Source organism: Paroedura picta, chromosome 1 (genome assembly GCF_049243985.1).
Source record: "Paroedura picta isolate Pp20150507F chromosome 1, Ppicta_v3.0, whole genome shotgun sequence".
Taxonomy (NCBI): domain Eukaryota; kingdom Metazoa; phylum Chordata; class Lepidosauria; order Squamata; family Gekkonidae; genus Paroedura; species Paroedura picta.
The window spans coordinates 118,236,927-118,258,356 of record NC_135369.1 but is presented as its reverse complement, the minus strand read 5'-3'; the positions used below and the strand labels follow the sequence as shown (position 1 = coordinate 118,258,356).

The 21,430-nt window shown below is 42.0% G+C and overlaps 1 protein-coding gene and 1 long non-coding RNA gene across 3 annotated transcripts in view; one reads left to right on the top strand and one right to left on the bottom strand.

Annotated features, from left to right (window-relative positions):
* Nucleotides 1–4,196: 4,196 nt before the first annotated feature.
* LOC143842049 (uncharacterized) lies at nt 4,197–8,966 on the top strand. The gene is made up of 4 exons (XR_013232978.1): nt 4,197–4,238; nt 5,160–5,273; nt 5,809–5,969; nt 8,452–8,966. It is a non-coding gene; the product is annotated as an uncharacterized LOC143842049 (long non-coding RNA).
* Nucleotides 8,967–12,737: 3,771 nt separating this feature from the next.
* Nucleotides 12,738–21,430, bottom strand: part of CEP85L (centrosomal protein 85L) — a 162,326-nt gene continuing 153,633 nt past the window's right edge. For both annotated transcript variants that reach the window (XM_077301069.1, XM_077301077.1), the window contains exons 12-13: nt 20,513–20,726; nt 12,738–18,166 (exon numbers count right to left, since the gene is read on the bottom strand). In XM_077301069.1, the coding sequence (XP_077157184.1) occupies nt 18,006–18,166; nt 20,513–20,726 (375 nt within the window). In that variant the 3' untranslated portion in view covers nt 12,738–18,005. The remainder of the gene's footprint in view (nt 18,167–20,512; nt 20,727–21,430) is intronic.

Here is a 21,430-nt window from a genome sequence, read left to right as displayed (position 1 = left end):
GGTCAGGACCCTCAGCTCTCGAGGAGCTCATTCCACCAGGTTAGGACCAAGACCAAAAAGAGACTGAGGCCAGGTGAACTTTCTTCAGGCCAAAATCTTTAGTAGTCTGCATCTGCAGAGTGAAGTGCTCTATGGGGAGCATAGGCAGGGACCTCCAGGGACATCTAGTCCAACCCCTGCATAACGCAGGAGCTCACAACTATCTGCCCACCCACAGTGACCACAATTTCATGCCCAAGTGATCCCTCCACTAAAAATTTCCAGAATCCAGCCTGGCCTGGAGAAATTTCACCTACCATCCCACAGTGGCAATTAGCAATTCCCTGAGTATGCAAGAAAAGGACACAAGAGACAAACACTGGCACTTCCTCTTCTGCCCATCTACTCACAATCTGCCTAAGTTCATAAAATCAGAATCTATCAGATGACTATCTAGCCTCTGCTTAAAAACTTCCAAAGAACTCACCACCTCCCAAGAAAGCCTGTTCCACTGTCAGGAACTTCTTTAGGAAGTTTAGCCAAAAATTCTTTTAAATTAATTTCAACTTTACATTTATCTCTATTTAAAGTCATTTTGTTCATTGTAGTCCAGGTTTTTTTTTAGCCTTCCAAGATCATTGTGTATCCTGAGTCTGCCTCTTGGCATGTTTGCTACTCCTCCCAGTCATTATTCTAAAATTTTGCCAGGTGTAGATGTCAAGCTGATGGGTCGGCAGTTACCGAGATTCTCCCTTTTCCCTTCTTGAAGACAGGAACAACATTTGCCCACCTTCAATCTCCTGCCACTTCATCGGTCCTCAACAGTTGTCAAAAATAATGGACAGAGGTTCAGAAATTACACCTGCAAGTTCTTTTAGTACCCTTGGATGCAATTCATTTGGCCCAGAGGATTTGGTTTTGTTTAAAGAAACTATGGACTACCCCTACAGTGATCCTTGACCACAGCTCCCATCCCTCATCATGTGGAATGATTTTGCCACATTGAGGCCAGTTCCCCTCACAAGAGAAGACTGAGGAGCAATAGGAATTGAGCAGTTCAGCCCTCTCTTCATTACACTGTCATTTTCTTGTCCCCCTAATGGTCCTACCATGTCTCTATTCTTTTTCTTACTTTGAATATAACTAAACAACCCTTTTTTGTTGTTGTTTTTAACATTTCTTGCTAGCCTAAGCTCATACTGAGCTCTAGCTTTTCTGGCACTCCCTTGGTTATTCCTCATTGGTTATAAGGTCCTCCTTACATTTCCTAAATGAGTCTTTTTTATTAATTCTTTTGAAAGCTGTTTATTTAGCCATCCTGGTTTCTTTAGGTTCCTCCCAGTTTTCCTTCTAAAGGGAATTGTCTGCAATTGTGCTTTCAGTATTGCACTTTTGAGAAACTCCCAACCTACTTGGACCTCCATCTCCTGAAGTTGTCTGACCATGGGATTCTACCCAACATAACTTTAAGTTTGTTAACATTTGCTCTCCTGAACTCCAGACTGTATGTGTGACTACATACATTTTTTTCTCTTATCCAAGATTATAAAGTCCAAAATTACTACTATCAAGTACATCCATAACTTTTACCTTCTCAACCAGTTCTTCCTTATTGGTGAGAATCAAGTCTAAAATAGCTGACCCCTTCCACTTTCTGGGAAATGAAGTTGTCAGCAAAACAAATCAAGAATTTATTAGACTTTTCATTTTTAGCAGAGGTTGTCTTCCAACAGATATCAAGTAAGTGAGGTCCTCACTGTGAATTAACCTTAGAGGTTAATATCAAAACCTTGAACTTGATCAGGACCACACCTGGCAACCAATGCAGCTGAGGATGCAGTGTTAAGTTACTGAGGATGCAATGTTAAGTTACACCCTGGCCAGGAAGGCATGCTTCCTGGCCTGGTCCCTTTCAACTCAGCTACAGGACCTCTATCTTAGAGAGGTGAGTTTCGGGTGACTCTGCTCCAGTCATCCAGCCACTGCTTCCAAACATCTTTTTTGCTTGAGGAGAATGTGTACTGCAAATGTGTATCCCAAACATCTGGCAAATGTATCCAGGGGAGTCCGAGCCGCCATCCATGAAGGGATAGAGCTGGATGTCATCTGCATATTGGTGATAGCCCATAGCTTTGGACCAGCTGTACCAGAGGGTGCATATAGGTATTGAACAAAGTGAGTGAGAGAATTGCCTGTAGAACCCCATAAGGGAAATAGAAGGAGCATGATAACTCCTCCCCCACAGCAACCTTCTGTGTCCAGTTCGAGAGAAAGGGACACAGCTACTGAAGGGCTGTCCTCCATATTCTGGCCCAGTGAGGTGGTGGGCTAACAACTTGTGGTTAACTATATCACAAGGATAGCTGAACTGCCTCTATCCACCTGGCACCAAAGATCATCCATCAAGGTCTTCACCCCATGGCCCAGATGGAAGGCACACTGGTATGGGTTTAGTGATTAAGTTTTCTCCAAGAATGCTAGGAGCTGGTCCATGGGGCCCTTTCAACTACCTTTCCAAGAAACGAAAGATGTGAGACCAGACAGAAGCTGGCTGAATCCCATGGATCCAGCAATGGTTTCTTCAGTAAGGATTGAACCACTGCCCCCTTTAACACCTCTGGGAACTCCCCTGAAGACAGGGAGAAGTTGACAATTTGGGATGGGAGGCTGACAATTTCCTTCCGAGGGACTCCTATCCCCTGGTCACTCGTCTTGAGCAACCACAACTGACAGGGGTCCAGGGAGCAAGTGATCATCCTCACCTTTCCTAGCAACTGGCCCAGGATAGGTTAACCAAGAGGGGCAGTATATATAAATTGATGATAGATAGACAGATTGTTGCTAAAGTAGAATCCATAACAATCATGTAGAAAAGCATGACCAATACAGAGGATCTATACATTTTGTAGGAATAGGAGAAAGATCCATTTGAAGAAGATGGTTACAGGTTCAGCACACTGCAAGTTAACTGATAGAGCATAAAGTAAAAAAAAAAAAGCTTAGATCTCCTGCATTAGGTGTACTGGCTGTCTCTGAGCTTGTGTTGGTAAGAACATCTATTTTCTACAGGTCTACAAAAACCTAACTTGGAGAGCTCTCCTTAGTGCTGAAGCCAGAAAATTGGATAATTGGTAGTGAGAGCCACCATTTCTAGCAGATACATTACTACAGGGAAGGGAGAAAAAACCTAAAGGAGGTTGTGTGGATTGTTAGAGGCAGATATTCAGAGGCACATTCAAGGTGTTCATCAAGGGTCACTTTCTGAGCACTCTGTCATTGTGTGCCCTCACCTGGCTTCCAGAAGATTTTAAAGGGAGATTAGAGGGATTTCAGTAAATAGGAGACAAACTGAACAGCTACAGAATATCCAAAGTAGAGTCAATGTCAAAATGTCAAAAAAAAAAAAAAGATGATGGTTGAGGACTCATAGCTTGGGCTGACTCAGAAGTCTGTAGGCGTCTCAGTTTCATTTTATAAACGGTTAATGTATCAGTAAGAAAGAACATGATTTTCCTGAGAAGCAGAAAGGAAGTGTTTGGCTCCCCAGAAGCGGTTAGCATGCTATCAAGTCACGCTTTTGTCTTTACAGTCTCTGATTTTGTCTGCAAGAAGAAACTGTAGTAAACTTTCCTGGATTTCAAACTGCTCTTCATCCTTTTAATAGAGACATCAAATAATCCTTTGCCTAAGGTAACATGGTGGTTCTATGGGTGAAAGATGACTTTAAACGCGGCTAGTAAAAATGTGGACCTGGGAGAAGACAGGAAGAGCTTGACTGCTACAAACTAAGATGCACTCACTGTGCCATCCGATGCAGATTCACATCCTTCTAATGATGGGGAAGACAATGGGCTTAGAAGGATGTAACTCAGTTTAGACTGGTTCAGCTTAATAAAATGTTAGTTTTATCCCATTTTTTTCTACTATGGGAACCCAAAGCAACTTATTAGTTCATTCTTCTTTCCTCTACTTTATCCCCCCCTTTTTTTTGGGGGGGGGAATGTGGGCGACTATATGGAATATGTATGTGCATCCAGATGTTGAAACCAGAATGCCAGAGAACTGGCATGGCATAGTGGGAAGACTAGATTTGAACTTCTGTTCTGCCATGAAAGTTTGCCAGGTAACCTTGAGGCCATCACAATCTATCAGCTTAACCTGTCAGGAACTTAGGTTTCAATCGCATCACTGAGACCAATCCATAGACTTAATCCACACGGCTCCAGAGAGCAGGTAAAGGACAAACGTCTTTATTGAAGGTATTCACAAAGCATGATAGAAATCCTAAAGCATAGCAGGGCAAAAATTGACAGAGACACAGAGTATGGATCTAGCCATCCTTTTATAGTACTGGAACTACCGGTGGGGGAGGGGAGGGGTTCACATCCGAAGTACCTTTGATCTTTTTAGGCATGAATCCTGGAGACAGCAGGGCCGATATTTCCCTGGATGCCAGGAATTATCCCGCTGGCCAATTCTCTTTCCCCTGAGAACCAAGGCCATATGCTGATAAGACAGGGTTCCTTGCCGTGAGGGGGAGCAGAGGTAGTTGGAGAACCAACCACATTTCAAAGGAATGCCAAGGAGGGGGGGGGATGAGCCAGAAGAAAGCAGCCACCTGGCACCAAAGCCAAACCTCCAGGGCAACCTAAGGGACCAAAATGAACCACATATGACACTACCTCACAGGGTCGTTGTTGTGAGGATAATGTGGAGGAAGGGAGAATGATCAGATAAGCTGTTTTGGGTTTCCAGTCTAGACAAAAGCAGAATGTAACTAAGATCAGATAGTTTGGAGGTTGCCATTAGTCAGAAGTGATTTGACATCACTGAACACACATACACACTCTCTCTCTCTCTCTCACACACACACACAGACCCACTGACTTTAATGGAGCCTACCAGCAGCAGCTGTCACAATGAGAGCGTGGGAGTGAAGGAAGTGGAGCTGTCGCCTGGGATAGGAGGGAGGCAAAGCACCATTTCCAGTGGGGGGGATGAATATGGGGACAAGAAGTCAGCAAGAGTCAGGGAGGTAACACGGGGCTAGAGCCAAAGGTGGGGAGGGGAAGCAGGGGCTGGTGGGGGAGCCTGGCCCCCTGAATCCTCCCCATGAATCCATTTCTTGTTTCTGTACAGAAATGTCAGACATTTATTGTAAAGCCACTTCTGTTTTGCAGGGTGTGCATGTGTGTAAGAGGGAGACTGAGCCAAGGAGAGACACTCGTTGTCTGTGGGAGATTCAGACTGAGTTCATCATCATCTCTCAATTCTCAACTGACTCTTGCTACAAAGTAAGTTTTGAGTGCTTCAGAAACTTGCACACCTTGTCTGACTAGAGCTAGGCTGGAGGAAATGAATGTGTGTGCCAAGGACTATGGAGCCGCAGTAATGGCAGCTGCTAAAAAATCTGCCCCCAGCCAGAACGATTAGACAGTGAGCCACCCCCCCCCCTCTTGGCACCAGCAGAGTCTAATTCTGATGTGTGTATTTGGAAAGACATTTTCCAGCAGATGTTCAAATTTCCCTACTTTCTATGGAGAAAAGCTGGTGTCATCTTAACAAATGTTCCTCTGTGTTTTGAAGAACAAGCCAGCTATTCATGCAGAAAACCTTCAGCCATTGGAGCAGGGGAGAGATGGCCAGGTAGAATTAATGGCACCTTTTCCTTTTAAATAGCTAGCAGTATCCTGTGCAGTTAGATCTTAATGTTAGTGCCTCGAAATCTGAAGTATTCATGCCAGTCCAAAGCATAGTTATTGGCTACTAAACATTCAAATGTGCAGCCTATCTTTAGGGGTGTGTCATGATTCAGCTTTGCTTTTCCAGCTGGAGAACTGGAACACAGAAGGGATTGGCTTTGCTCAGTGGAAGGAGTGGTTGCCATCTTCTCGCAGAGAAAGGAGGCCAAAACAAATCGGGCATGGCAAGTGGCATCGTAAATCAGCTTAAGGAAAATTTAACTCCATTCTTTTGAAACATTGACTTAGGTGAGCATGTTTAGCTACTACCCCTCTGCATTAGAAGTCCTCATGTAAAGCTACTGAATATATATGACTAGATATTAAGCCCGCTGTGGCCAAAATACAGCGGGCCCTAGCATGATGGGTGGGTGAAGGGATGGGGCAAAGGAAGGAGGAAAAGGAGAAAGAGAGACAGAAAGACAGAAAGAAAGGGAGGAAGATAGAGACAGAAGAAGAGGGAGAGAAACAGGTAGGCAGAAAGAGGCAGATGGAAGAGAGGGAGGAAGGGAGGGACAAAGGGAATGCTGGAAGGAAGGGAAGGACAAAGGGAATGCTGGGAGGAAGGGAAGGACAAAGGGAATGCTGGGAGGAAGGGAGGAACAGAGGAAGGTAGGTGGCCTTGGGACCTTCTGCTGGGGCCAGGGGCAGGCTCGGCTGCCCCAGGGCCCGGCAGAAGGCTCGGGAAGGCGGCGGCAGGCTTTGAGGCCTACTGCCAGGCCGAGGAGCAGTCTTGGCTGTTCCAGGGCCCGGCAGAAGGCTCGGGAAGGCGGCGGCAGGCTTTGAGGCCTACTGCCAGGCCTAGGAGCAGGCTCGGTTGCCCCAGGGCCCGGCAGAAGGCTCGGGACAGCGGGAGTGGGCTTTGTGGCCTTCTGGTGGGGCCAAGGGCAGGCGAGCCTGCCCCAGGGCCCGGCAGAAGGCTCCGCGGGCGAGGGGAAGCCGGCCGGAGGACTTACCCCTGGGGAAGGCTTCTTCCTCTGAGCGGTGACTGTCCGGCCGGGTCAGGCGTGGCTGGGCCAACCAGCCAATGGGGAGCTGCGCTTTGCGTGGCTCCCCATTGGCTGCTTGGCCCCCCAGTGACACTCGGAGGGCCCAATCAGGAGCCGCTTCGCGGCTCCTGATTGGGCCCTCCGAGTTTTTATCACGGACAGGGCCCGCCCTAACTCCTCCCCACCAGCCCTTACTCCTTTATTCCTCCCGCTCCTCTGGAGCAGGGGGGGGGGAGGTTTAAAGATAATTATTCATATAACTGTGTATTACCCTTTGTGTAGGAAGGCTGTTCCTTATTCCTTCACTCTAAAATTCCAATCCAATAATTAAATAAATGCACGACTGCCCATGAAATCCACATTCAAATAGTACAGAACTGTAAACAGAATTTTGTCATCGATTTGCAAACCAAAAGACCGCCTGCAATCCTAGTTGCAATGCTTTTTCCTTTCTTTGCCATATTTGCTGCAAGGCTGTGCGGTCAGGGAGGCAAATCTTGTCCTAAATGGGGACGGGTGCAGAGAGGCTCTTTTGCTCACAGGCGGGGGTGACTGGAAGTCATGTTGCCATCCGTGTGGTCCCAACAGTGCACATCACCATCAGGTTTACAGTTTACACCTCCAATCACAGCGGGCTACATCCATCATATTGGGCCACTTTTCTAATTTTTTTCTGCTGCTGGAAGCAGAGCCCGCCCTACCCAGTAGGCAGACCAGACAAAAATGGATGGCTATAACTGGAAAGGGGGGGCATCTATAATTACATCTGGCCCCTCCAGGTCAAGTCAGAAGTCATGGAGACCAACGCTACTGCCAGAAGAATGGCATGACTGTTTCTGTCAGTCTGTTTTCAAGCCACAATGATTAGCCGTCACTTTGTACAGTTGCCCACAGTCATGCAAGAGTCAGGGTATTGATTAAATGTCCATACAATTTTCATATCACATAAAACGGTCTTCTCTTTTGTCTTATAAGACCTGGGTATCCATTTTATGTGGGACTTATTTCCTACAGCAGCTAAACAAGCCTATGCTATGGATGCCAGGAAGTGGTTTTTTTCATGTTCATTAAAGCTACTGTGTGGCATATTTTTATACTGATTTATCCACTTTTAAATACTAAAGTCTAAAGAATTATGACCCTGACCCACCTTTAAGCACGTGGAAAAGACCATCTATCTCCAAAGATGCATTCAGCCAATTCATGAAGACCCAAGTGGCCCTCACAGCATAAATGCATAAATGCACCTCCTGGCTGCAGGTGTGGAAGGATTTCTGTGCACCTGAAATCACCTCTACTGGGCCAGGGAATCTATCTGAAATGTACTGATGCTTTCCGGATTTCAGCCCAGAAGGATTTCTTGCACAAGGAGATGAATGATATCTGCACAGAAGTTTTAGTGTATTTTATGAAGCTCCCTTTAATGTCAAGGTTTCCAGTGTAGAATTTCCTGACGAATTTTAGTGTGAGTCTCCACTTACCCATCCACACCAAACTATACTTTTCACAAGTGACAATCGTATACTTGCTTAACATTTCCACTGAAATTGGTTGGATGTGTGTCTGGCCTTTCAGACGAACTCACATCAGACAGACCCCCCCCCCCTAAAATAACAGCACAGAAGTGAAATCAGTGCCTTCCGTGTCAAGAGTTCCAATATGATCCATGAAATAATGTAACTAAAAGCAAAGATCTGAATCCTCTTTTTCACAAAGTACTAAAACGGGTGTTTTATTTTCAGCACTTGCCTTACAGATGCGAAATGCCTCCTTAACTGGACAGAGGAGCTCTATTGCTCAGCATCATGGATCAGTCACACTAACTGTGCATTAGCACCTTAGCCAAAGGCTCTTCATGGACACCAAGCTTTTGCTGTTCCTTTCAGGCTGTCTGGTAAACGGGAGGACTAATTCTCATAACAGACATTTACATTTGTCGTTTTCACTGTGGAAAAGAGCGGCAGGCAAGCACATTCAAAAATGGGAGTATCTGCTTGAGCTTGGATTGTTTACCCTCTGTAATCACCTTATTGTGGTCTTAATTACAATGTTGGGAGTACTTCAAAGAAGCTGAGAGTGGCTAAAGCCTTTTTTCAAATAATGCTTCAGAGTGCAGTTGTGTCTCCAAAAAATGTTATTGTGAATGTGCAATCAGGGTGCAATATAGCATTCTGGATTAATTTAGCATAGAGAAGGTGATTATGTCTACGTAGCGACAGCATTATGTGTAGCAATAAACTGACCAGTTCAGGCGAGAAACTAATCATCACACCATGATGTAGTTAAAAACCAGATTTTGGGCATGAGTGTTAGAGAATGTACGCAAAGATTTCATTATACCATGGACACATCTGTGAAACCTGCCCTGCTTGCCCTCGAGTGTTGGTAGCATGAAGTCATGATACTTGCCCTGAAGTAGCATCTGGTAGAAGGAAGCTGCAAAAGGTAGTTATGTAAGGGTGGGTCAAATTAGGGAGCAGTTTCCATTCATTCTCTTCGTGCACCTTGGTGTGCAGGAATATCCCTGTCTGGTATCAATCAAGAGAGGTCCTTCCAGGACTCTTTAGAGGGATCGACTCCCACGTACAAAAAAAATGACACAACACAGAGGGGATTGTCTTGTTTGACCATAAGCCTTTGTCCTCAGTGGCAGAATGTTTTTGAAAACCGGGTGCTGAGCAAAGAGCAACAGCACACCCCTGCTTGGGGGCATTCTGAAGCATTTGGTTGGACATGGGTAGGGGCAGTTGCATATGTTGATAATCCACTGACTGGATCCAGTAGAACTCTTACATTTATACCCCCATCTTCTGGCCAAGACTGGAGCCTTTAGAACGGGTATAAATGCAGCTATTGTGACGGTTTTAACAAGACTTGCAACAATGACTGCAGTGGAATAAAGCTTGGACCAAATAGTCTGTATTTTCTCTCTCTCTCTTTTGGTAATGAAGGTTTTTCTAAATGTTTCATGAGGGCATGAGAGGCAGCATGCTGTCTTTTGGCATTCACACACTTTAATTAATATGCCAAAAGTCTTGCTGGGCTGACCAAAGATCTTGTTCTTGGCTTTAATTAACTACAGCTTTTACATAACACTCAAGTTACTTTAGAGGGCTTTTATGGGGGGAGGGGGGACTCTTATTATGAATGTTTTAATTACCCATCTTCAATCCAAGAGTGCCCCCTAAGCATTGCTTATGTTCTAGGGACATCTTCTGGATGAATTTGTTTCTGAAAGGCATAATCTATACATGTTTTAAATTCATTTACTCCTCTGCCTGTCGGTAACTTGTAAAAATGAACTGACTTCTGTCGAGTTACATATTTGTCTCAGTGTATTTATCAGCAGATTAATCCAGTAAGGGTCGTTTTCTTTCCCTGCTTAATCAGTGGGGGTAAAATTGAAGGGGACAAGGACAAATTTGTGACAAATTTGATAAAAAAGGAACCATGATGGTTGTGTTCAGACTGTATCCAACCTAAGAAGCCGTTGCCTTTCAAGTATGCTATTATTTTAAAGGGATAAGCACAGTTGAAGCTGACAATGTTCAACTTCTTGTAAAATTCACCCGCTCCTTATATCTGTACTATGATTCCTATTTCATTGACTGAGGAAGTGTGCCCGCACACAAAAGCTCACCCCTTGAATAAAACTTCATATTAAAAGTGACACTGGACTAATTTTTTTCCTGCTACTCCAGACCAACATGGTTACCCACCTGAGTCTCTCTCCACACAACAGACACTCTGTGAGGTAGGTAGGGCTGAGAGAGCTCTGAAACTGCTCTATGAGAACAGCTCTAATAGGACTGTGACTAGCCCAAGATCACTTAGCTGGCTGCATGTGGAAGGTAGAGGAATCAAACCCGGCTCTCCAGAGTAGCAGCTGCCACTCTTAGCCACCACACCAAGCTGGCTCTACTAGACTGATTGTGGTGTACATGGTCATGTACAGGAGCACACTTAATCAGACGCATGACCAAGTTTGACCAATAGACGGAGACAGGACTTGTCCTCCAACTCCCGTCTCTGCCCATTGATTACAGAGCTGCCCCTTCCACCCTCCAGTTTCCCTTTATAATTTTAGTCTTAGGTGGGAACCTTGACAGCTCAGCACCCATGAATGGGAGCACAGAGACATACAAACAAGGGTTTTATTCAACTTCTCTTTGCTTCCCAAAGATGCATGGGCTACCTACCCCCCCCCCCCCCACGGAGAAGGATGGTGTCTTTGTTTTTCAGTTTGATTGACAGGGAAATTATCCAATATGTGTCCAATATATTTTTCTAATGGTGAATATTCTTTACCACTTTTTTGTGGTGAGAAGTGTGTGTCTTGTGTGATCAGTGGCAGGTGGCTGTAAGCAGTTGTTTATGAGATGCCTTCAAAGCTGAACCAGCTCCCCCTCCAAGATACCCAAAGGCATAAGAAGTCTGGTTAGAGTAGACCAAAAGCCCATTTAGTGTAACATCCCTGTTGACTACAGTGGACAAGCAGCCTCTAAAGCAGGGGTGGCCAAACTGAGGTTCTCCAGATGTCCATGGATTACAATTCCCAAGAATGTGCTGCTGGCAGGGGCTCATGGGAATTGCAGTCCATGGACATCTGGAGAGCCTCAGTTTGGCCACCCCTGTAGGAAAGAAATGGGCAGGACATTATTCAGGGGAAAGTGCAAATCCAGAGCACGTTCCTTGCAGAACAGAGAGCTGTTCTGGAGAGTTCTGCCAGGACCTGCCAGTAGTGAAGAGCAGATCCTGTGTCAGGAAGGCAAGAATGCTCCCTGTACAGAGGCAAGGCCATCAACTTGTGAATTGATAGAAAGGGCCAGCAGTGGATGGTGACAACTGATCTTTATTTACTATTTATATAACACTTCACAATATTCAAAGGGGCCTAGCTGTATTATCTCAGACATGTAAAGTACATTCATATTAGTAACTTGAACTGGATAAGTGGCTTGCCTTTGAGTCAGCTGCCTTTGAACCAGAGACCTTGAAGTCAGACACTGGCACTGTGAGCAAAAACGCCCTTGCCTGGCATTTCTGTCCTTGCCAAATAGATGCCCTTTGTGCCATTAGGTTAGTGAGAAATAAATGCCTTTGGCTTTATTTTCTTACATTGGTGGGTTATCACCATATTCTCATTACACAACTAGTATGTTTTAGAAGAACTTGACTCCTAATGCAGTAGTTTCAGGATCTTGTATTCAACTACATATTCTTCCAACCCATGATACTCTTGATGGAGGCTCAAGCCTTATGCACAACTTTTTCTTTCCCTTGAACATCTTAAAATGAATCTTTAAAAAAAAAACACCTTCTTAGATGTAGCAATACTTCAGATAAAAGCCTTCCAGTTTTTCTGCGTCATAGAGTTTGCTTCATAGGAACACGGTTGGGGTATACCTTTTCATAATGTTGCAGGAGCTTTGGAACTTGTTCTCTGATAAATATGTCAGGACATAAGCCTTTAATTATAAACAGAGGTTTTTAAAATCTTTTTTTTTGGCCAGGTTTCTTAAAATTCCTGCAGAGTCAAATTTTCCTAATATTTCCCCACTGCCAGTAAATTGTTTCATTTTTAATTTCTTTAAAAAAATTATTATCTTATCACACCCCAATATACAGCTTTAATGGGAAAATTGGCTAGAATTTTTTAAAAAAATATACTAATCAGCCCTAACCAGACATATAAACACATTAAATTTCATCAGAAATCAATGAGGCTAAACAGACAATGCAGCACTGGATCATGGCCATAGAGGTATACCAGAATTATTTTCAGAATTTTCTGAGTAGAAATATGTGATGCAACTCTCTACCAGTTATACATCTTTGATCACCCTCTCCCACTCCAGCTTTGGTTGATTTTTTAACGCATATCAAAGGCTATATTTCCCAAGTGTAATTCTGAGTCCTCATTCATGCCTCATTCATATTGCCCACCCTGTGTTCTGGGAGACAAAGATGCACTTTGTGAAAGGTAGCATGGCATTTGTAATTTGAATTAGCAGTAGAGAAGAAAATGTTCAGATTTTGTAACAAAATTTATTTTTGCTCTGTAAATACAAAACTTAAACATCAAACAAACAGAGTGGAAAAATACTAGTAATTAACAATGAAACCTTTATTATTTAATAAATAGAACTTTGGCATTCAAAATTCTAGCTGTAAACTCTACTTTAAAAAAAATTACAAAAAGAGGCAAGAATGACAGGCCTGAAGAGGCAAACCAGCCAGTGGCTCCTTTAAAAATAACAGTAATAATAACAAAAATACTGAATGCATTTTGATTAAGTCATGACAACTCTATTTACACATGAGGTATTCTGAATGGTTCAACAACTGAACCCTGTTTTGAAAAACTACCAGTCTAAAGAGACTGATGAGGAGACATCTAATGTGCTTCTAAAGAGCATCCCTTTCCCATGTCTTCTCCCACTGATCACCAATGATGAACTACAGCTAATATATACAACATGAATACATTCTGATTGAATTCCCTGCATGTTACCCATATACAGAAAAGCTAGTTATTAAACACCAGACTGCCTTTTCCAAGGTTGACCCACAGATTTTACAAAATACTTCTCTTTAAGAAAGTTGTTTCTCACAAGCATAACAAGCTACAAATCCCTAAGCAGAGGAAACAAAGTGCAATAACTTGATCCTTCCTCAAAATTTTCAAAAGTGAGAGATTATTATTTGAGCAACAAGCAAAATAAAAGGCACAGAGGTACACAACAGTGGGATTAATATTGCTAAAAGGGATCCTGATGTATTGATTTGGTCACCCAATTGTTAATATCCCCGGTCTTTTTCTAAAGTAGTAACTTTTCCTTCATTTTAGTATGAAGTTAATCCAAATCCAGAATGTTATAACAAGCCTATATGAATAAATAAACCCATTTACAGAGAGGAATGGGTGTTCTGTGATTAAGTCAATTGAATCTCAGGTTGGGTTATTACAGAAAGAAAACCAGATGCATGTTTTGCTTTGTGTTTCCCCTTTTTCCCATTCTGGTATCTGGCAAAAAATATTTTTGTCCACTTCATTCAGAAAAGTGAAAATCATCACATAAATCACATAAATAACAGAACTTAGGTTCATAGTTATTTCTGTTGTTATGTTTTTCAAAAGTCTGTAGCCTGAGTGGGTGACAGTGGCATCCTATTTATATTTAAATAAAATACAGATCTACTGTGCTTCTAAACCTATACATAAAATTCTAAAAACATAACACTATTTCCTACGCACAATAATTACAAAGTCTTGTTGAGTTGGGGCTTATCTTGAGTATCTCAAAGTAGAAGTGTGCAGGGACTAAAAAACCATTTGAACTGTAAAGTCAAGTTCGGTCAACTAACTTGACTGAAACATGTATGTACATTTTATCTGATATACAAATAATAGCATCAGTTATCTGCAAACACCATAACTTCTCAAACTGCTTTATGAAATACATTCTTGAATTACAGTAGTTACTAAAACACCTACACAATTATATAAATTCAACCTGCAATATGAACTTCCTGTTCATTACCGGACAAAATTGTGCCCTGCCTTTTCAACAGTAATATAATATACATATATTAGCCCTTGAGATTGTCTCTTACAGGTGTGGCAAAAAGTTGTCATGACTAAATCAGCTTATTAATTAATATCATTTTTAATATTAACAGTTTCTCATAAAAGTACTAAATGGGACCAAATATACATTTTAAGCAGCTGAAAAGCCCCCCCCCCCAATCTCACACAACATTTAACCCAGTTAAAGACCACTGTAAATTGGTAGGCTTTTTAGCTTCTTAAACAGCAGGCTCTATTTTAAGAAATTAATTCCAAGAACAAAGTAAATCTGAGTTTTTATGGCTCACTTATTTTTGCACATGTCATTTCTGTCTTTGGCTACCGCCTTCTTTAATTGCTTTAATCTGACGGAGGCAGAAAGCACTAGCCATCAATAAGCAGAAGCTTTCTTCTGAACTGGAAGGGATATGTCCGTGTGCAGCTGCCACGGCTGTATTCCTGCCTCCAGCACCCAAGGCTGCGCTCAGGTTCTGTCCCTCTTGCTAGGTTGGGACCAGGTGGGGATCTCTGAACAGACAATTCGCACCTTTAGCTCTGACAGCATCAATCAACTCTTGAGGGCAGGGCTGGCACTGAACCCAACTCACCCTTCTTCTCTGAGCAAGCATTTATGTGCCTCTGGTTAATCACAACGTAATAACTGAGAACAAAGCATCAAAGGTGCTAGAAAAGACTTTACTTTTAGAAAACAGCCTAGTTTGTTTTGATCTTGCTGCTCTTTGAGAGAGATATTAAGCTTAGTTCTATACTTCCTTTCTACCCAAAGGTCCCCAAGGCATTTTACAAATACAGTATGTATACATACAGTATAAAATGGCATTAACTACTCCATTATTACCCCTAGGGAAAATACTTTTATAAATTCTGTTTACGTAAGTCTGGTAGTTTTATACTGTATTGCACATACATGTTATGTAATGTATTATGTATAATAATTCTTAATGTATATGTACCCCTGTATTGTAATATTCTTGACAAACAGCAGCAAGTGCAAAATTTGGCTCCTTTTCAAAATTAACAGTCATTGTCTCTAGTACTTTTGGATGTTATCTTCTTCCTTCTGCCAGGGACTAATGCAGTTTTCTTATTCCTAGTGGTCAGTATTTAAAGCATCAAGCATTCCAAATATTTAGTCAAAGCCTTAGTTTATCTAAAAAAAACCCTACTGGTGTTCAAATGTGCATTAATTTAAAACGCACACAGACACAAACTACTACAATGAGAAATGCTACACAAAAGAAATAAAACAGAAAAACTGACAGAATAAAACTAATCCAAAATGTGTGATTTTTTGAATCCCTCCCCACGTTTTGAATGGAAATTTTTTGGGAGCTCCTGAGACAACTGGAACGTTCCCCCATTCAGAGTGAGGGCAGGCAACTCACCCTGCCTGACATGACAACATGATGTTGTCGTGTTAATTTGTGTGGTGCCCAAGTGTTTTAGGGTGAAGGTTGTTCGAAACAAAAATGGGATCAAATTTAAAAGTGTGTCAACTGGCAGTGAAAGAAGGGTGGGTGAGTGGAGTGGTGTCCTGAAACTTCCCAGTCCAGTCTTATTTTACCTTAAAAATACAACAGAGTCCTAACTCTAAAACTTTTCTAGATTTGTTATCTTCCACAAGTAAGGAAGGTGATAAGGATTTGTGCAGTTAAGCTGAGGCCTGACTTTTTTTTAGCTAGGCTACTGATGGCTCTCTCTTTGTAAGCAATGTAAAAATGAAACTATCTCATTTCTTTGTCCAAGAACTGTACTGTTTACATAAACTAGGTACATCTTCGGGTCTTTCAAAGATCCTTTTCTTTATTTTGGCTCTACAGTATGGTTGCAGTGCCAGATCCTTGGCAAATGTATCGTAAACCATGTCACTGTAGAAGCAAGCCAACGGTGTAAATGGAAAAAGCTATTCAAAACAATCATGCGGAACTTTCATCTCTGAACAGCACAGCATGCTGTGAAAGTTTCTCTTTGGGAAATGAAAGTTTCTGCTTTGGGAAATGAAATATGATCTAGAAAAACTATTTTTCCCTGTTTAGTCACTTGCCTAAACTGAAACAAACTCACAGTGCAGTTCTAAACTTAAGTGCTATTCAGCTGGCCTTGCACAGATTTAAGTTGGACTTGCATCGTGGTGACTATACTGAGGATTGAAGCTTTGGAATTTTGGCTGTCAGTTCACTGAATGTTACAGAATACTGTTTTTCATGCTTAAAGTTGCTTCAATCTAATACTTACAAATCTGCACTTGAAAACACTGAGCAGTAGTTAAAATAGAACTCCCACAAACAGGAGCCAGAACAGTATAAAAAGGAACACATTTAAATAAATAAAAGCTTGTTATACCTGGGGGGGGGGGGGGAATGACCAACACTGTTTTTGAAAAATAATTACAGAAATATACACATGGCATTGAAACATAAGAACATTTGGAAGAAGAAAAAAAAGAAAGTTGTCAGTCTTCTAAAAATGGTTGATGGAGAGATTAACACCAGAAACAAAAAATGGCAGTTCAATCAACAATCAATTCTCTCTGCACAATGGCCACTAGCACGACCAGTCCCAAGTTTCCCGAATACTGGGTCTAGTTGTATTCTTTTCTAAAAGAGTTCCATTTCTGTGCTTAATTGATTGTCACAGAATAAAGTGACAGCAAGCTTGCCTTGACAGAGGATACAGATGCTTCAGTGAAGCAAAATATATCAGCATGATGTCTAGGTTACAACGTTGACTTTGGTCAACCTTTATCAGATCTGGAGCATCCCTAGGCTTCTCTTGAGTTGGAAGTGCTGCTTTCAGTTCTTGCAGACAGAAAGCATTTCTTTCTAGATTTTTAATCTGCTTGGATGTTGGAATGAGTCCTTAAACATACCTGAAATGCAGAGTAATTGACAAGATGCAATGTTCTTCTAACTCTGAGTGGTGTGTGCTTAAAAAAACCCAAAACTTGCCTAGTCTTTATGTATTTATCTCTCAAATAGTCTTTACAAAACTTCAAAAAGGCTAATAGTATGGTGGTTAATTCAAGAACAATTTATGCTTAGCCTGTAATGAGAGCAATTCTGTTTTCTGCTTTGTGCAAGAGAAAAATACTGATATCACTGACAATTAACTGTTGGAAGTGGGGGGAACTCAGCCCTTATCAAACCAAGATGGCAAACAGGTAGGCTATTTTGATTTAACTTTTGATTTATCTCAGTGCCTGCCCGGAGTACATGTAGGAACATCCATATTACGGTTCACAGATCTAATGCCCTCAGGTAGTCAGGGACTTTAAACTACTTTCTGCGATAGGATTTTCAGTGCTCATCTCATCTCCCATGCTATTGTGAGATGGAGGGAAATAATACAGCAGTAATTAGTGCCCTCTTCTGGATGCATGTTTTGACTCCAGAATACAACGTGGACAGTTATTTTAATAGGCCATGAGAGAAGAAACAAAATCCTGTACTTCAATCAATAGTAGAACATTCTTCACAGCTTGGACCTACATTCAGTAGTTTTGAAGAAAACAACTTTTTCTTGACAGCATGTACCATATTCTTCAACTGAGGCCTGCTTCATCAGTATGAGCAACCATGTGAAATCCTTTGACCTGCTACAAAGAAGCGTGTCTTCCAGTATGGCTCCATAACAGAAATACAAGGAACTACCACCAGAGCAGCATTTAATAACTTAGTCACTGTTGCTGTGAGGACAAACCTTTTATCACTGTGTAATGCAATTGTCTCCCATGTCCTGAGCATAACACTCTGATATGATAGTCCTCAGCTCATCGATATCCTTTCGTAACTGACAGACCTCAGAAAGTTTCTTTGAGAGGCTTTCTGTGCTGTGGTAGTTTTCATCTTCAGCTGAGCAGTTCATTGCTGTGGAACAAATGAAACAAAACAGGGCTGGAATTTATCACAATCATCTTAGAATCAGAGTTGGGAGGGCCCTTACAGGCCATTTAGTTCAACTCCCTGCTTAATGCAAGATCAGCCTAAAACAGGGGGAGGCAACCTGAGCTGGCAGGGGCTCATGGCAATTGTACACCATGAACATCTGGAGGGCCACAGGTTGACTACCCCTGGCCTAAAACATCCATGAAAAGTATCTGTCCAGCTGCTGCTTAAAGACTTCCAATGGGGGGGGGAGTTTACCACCTCCTTAGGTAGTTGATTCCACGGCTGAGCTACTAAAATGAATGCCTGCAAACAAAGGTTTGATCTTGTATTGAATATTCAAAGCCAATGTTTGCTTTGATAAGCTAAAGGGAAAAACTACAAAAATATGACATTTTCCTATTAAAATGTCTTGAAATGGCAATTAAAAAAATCTGGTGGGGATGAGCTGAAGCTTTGCCAAGCTGATTTTGTATGGCCAAACATGCGATAGATGAACTTCTCTATTGGTGCTTGTTATAAATGTGAAGTTATGTTGCTATTGGGTAATGTCTACACCACTTTATCAGATCTAGTAGCACTTGAAGAGTTTGGGGGTGCCTCTCATTAGGGGGCTGGAATTTTAAAGCAGCTAAACAGATATAAGATACATATTCCCCTCTATAATCGTAAAAGGAAAAATTAACAAAATGTAAGCTTGAGCACAGATAAATTCATTTTCCTGCCTAAAACGTCAACTTTATTCTGACTTTTTTGTTCCCTTTTTAATATGTTTTTATATTTTTAAAAGCCAACTTCTTTCCACACAACCCTGCAAACTATTTTCAACTCTGCTAGTAATTCTTAATATACAAGTTGGGCCGCCAAAAAACTTGTACCTAATTTAACAGGAGAATTTGGCTTCTAAGAACAATTTCTAAGAGTTATTTGCAAATTATTTTTTTCAAGATGTAAACAAATTCTCTTTTAAAACACACATATATACGGATATACTTGTGCCTGTATACTAGTTTTCTCTTTCGAGGCAGATACAATGATCAGAAAGCAGAATTCATCATTTCCTATGAGCACACGGGAAATTCAATTATTTTTTCATGTATCTTGTAGTCTTTAAAGATTAAACTGATAAGTGGGTCTAAAATCATGGAACCTACAACCACTTGTCCTGTGTAATACAGATTCAGTTGTCTCCTTTGCTTAAGCTATGGTGCATCATTAAGAGGAAAATAATAACACTGCATTTATGGACATTAATGTGTAAATCTGGTACTGGGAAAAGGACACAGGGTGACAAACATTGAGTGCTGGACACTCAGATCATCTGCAATGATGCCACATCCCTGCTCCTCCTAATAACAGGAAAACTGGGAAAGAAGCTCATACAAACATAGCAGTATTGCCTGATACAATGGCATACTTCCTCTACATTACATGTGCCTGGATCCCTCCTAGATTTCTGCCAACATGGTTTCCCTCCGGCCAATTCATCCCTCCCATGGCATTCCAACCAACCCCCCAATCCTGCTTCTAGGTGATGAGGGGATCCAAGGAACAGATGGGGAGGAGTCCCCATGGGAGGAAGACCAGCAAAAATCCCCACTTTTTGTGCCCATGGAGATCTAAGTGGGATCCAACCCATAATATGCATTGTTTAGATTAGGGAAAAGACTACCAATACCCCCTTCTTAGTTAGTTATTACTTCATTTATACCCCACCTCTCTCCTCGATACTTTGGGGAGGAATGGTAAATCACCTCTACTTCTCACTTTCCTTTAAAGCCCTGGGTCACCATAAACTGGTTGTGACTTGATGGCATTTATGTACATCTGTCTCTCTTCAATGGAGACCCAAAGCAGCTTATATCCTCCTCATCGCCACCATTTTATCCTCACAACAACCCCATGAGGTAGGTTAGGTTGAGTGCCTCTGACTGGTCCAAAGTCACCCAGTACGTTTCCATAGCAGAGTGGAGATTTGAACCGGCATGACCCAATTTTTGTTTGGCACTCTAATCTTTGTTTAACACCACACTATTTGTCAAACTTACCTTTAAGTGTACATGGACATCTTCTAGTTGTTGTTTTGTTGTTGGTGTAAAAAGTTCTGAGATTGATCATGTAAGAAGGAAATCTGAAAACAACTCTGGAGGGACTACATGCCAAACTAGAAAAATGTCTATTTTGTCTTTTTTCATATCATAACTAGAAAGCATAAGTGACCCCACTGCATCTTTTTATTCCTTTCCTTCCTCTCTCCCAATGAAACCCATGGAATTTAATTGTACAGACAATGGAATCTTAATGGATAGTCTTGTTAATATCACTTACATCTGATTCCCAGCAGTAAAGATAGGTTAGGCTCCTTGCCCTGAGCTCTGTGGGTAAGAATACTGCAAAGTGCTTTCAAGTCAAACAAACAGTGAGACATTTCCTTGAACAACTGGTCAGCCACAGGCAGTTTTTCAGCCACTGGCTGTCTGGACTGTTCCATCTGATGAATCTGTTCTCTCAAGGCGGCATTTTCTTCCATAAATCTTTGGTTCTTCATGAAAAAGACAAAAATAGGAGGGAAATCATCATTTTATTCACTTGTGTTATTCATTTTATTGTAAAAACTATACACAGATATATATATAAACAATGTTAGCCAAGTAGTTAAATGAAACCTCTCTGTTCACAGACAGCGTACTTCAGAGAACTAGGCACTAGGGGAAAACAACATCCATCACTATGTCGCATCTTCAAAAGACATCTGGCTGCCTATTCTTGAAACAGAATGTTGGACTATGTGGGTATGGCTGTAATGCAGCAAGACAAGCCTTATGTTGATATTACCAGAAAATTATTCAAAGATGCAGATATTTCCATGCACAAACTCCTAAACAAAGGATTATAGTGGACTAGAATTTAAGCCCGCTGTGGCTGCCAGACAGCGGGCGCTAGAAGAAAGCCTCCTGCTCGATCGCCCCAGCAGGTGAGGGGGGAAAGAGAGTGGGCGCAGGGAGCAGGACAGCGATGTGTAAAGACCACAGGTGGTAGGAAGGGTGGGGTAGCAAGCGTGTGAGCTTGTAGTGTGTCTCCCTTCTTGTCTTCCTGAATCTCCTTTCTGTCTGTGTCTCTCTGTCTCTGCGTCGATCTGTCAAAGTCTCCCTGCCCCCGGTCTTTCGGTCTGGCTCCCCCCTATCCTCTCACCCAGCCACCCAGCCATGCCTGTATCTCCTGTGTGCCTCTCATCCATGGCAATCT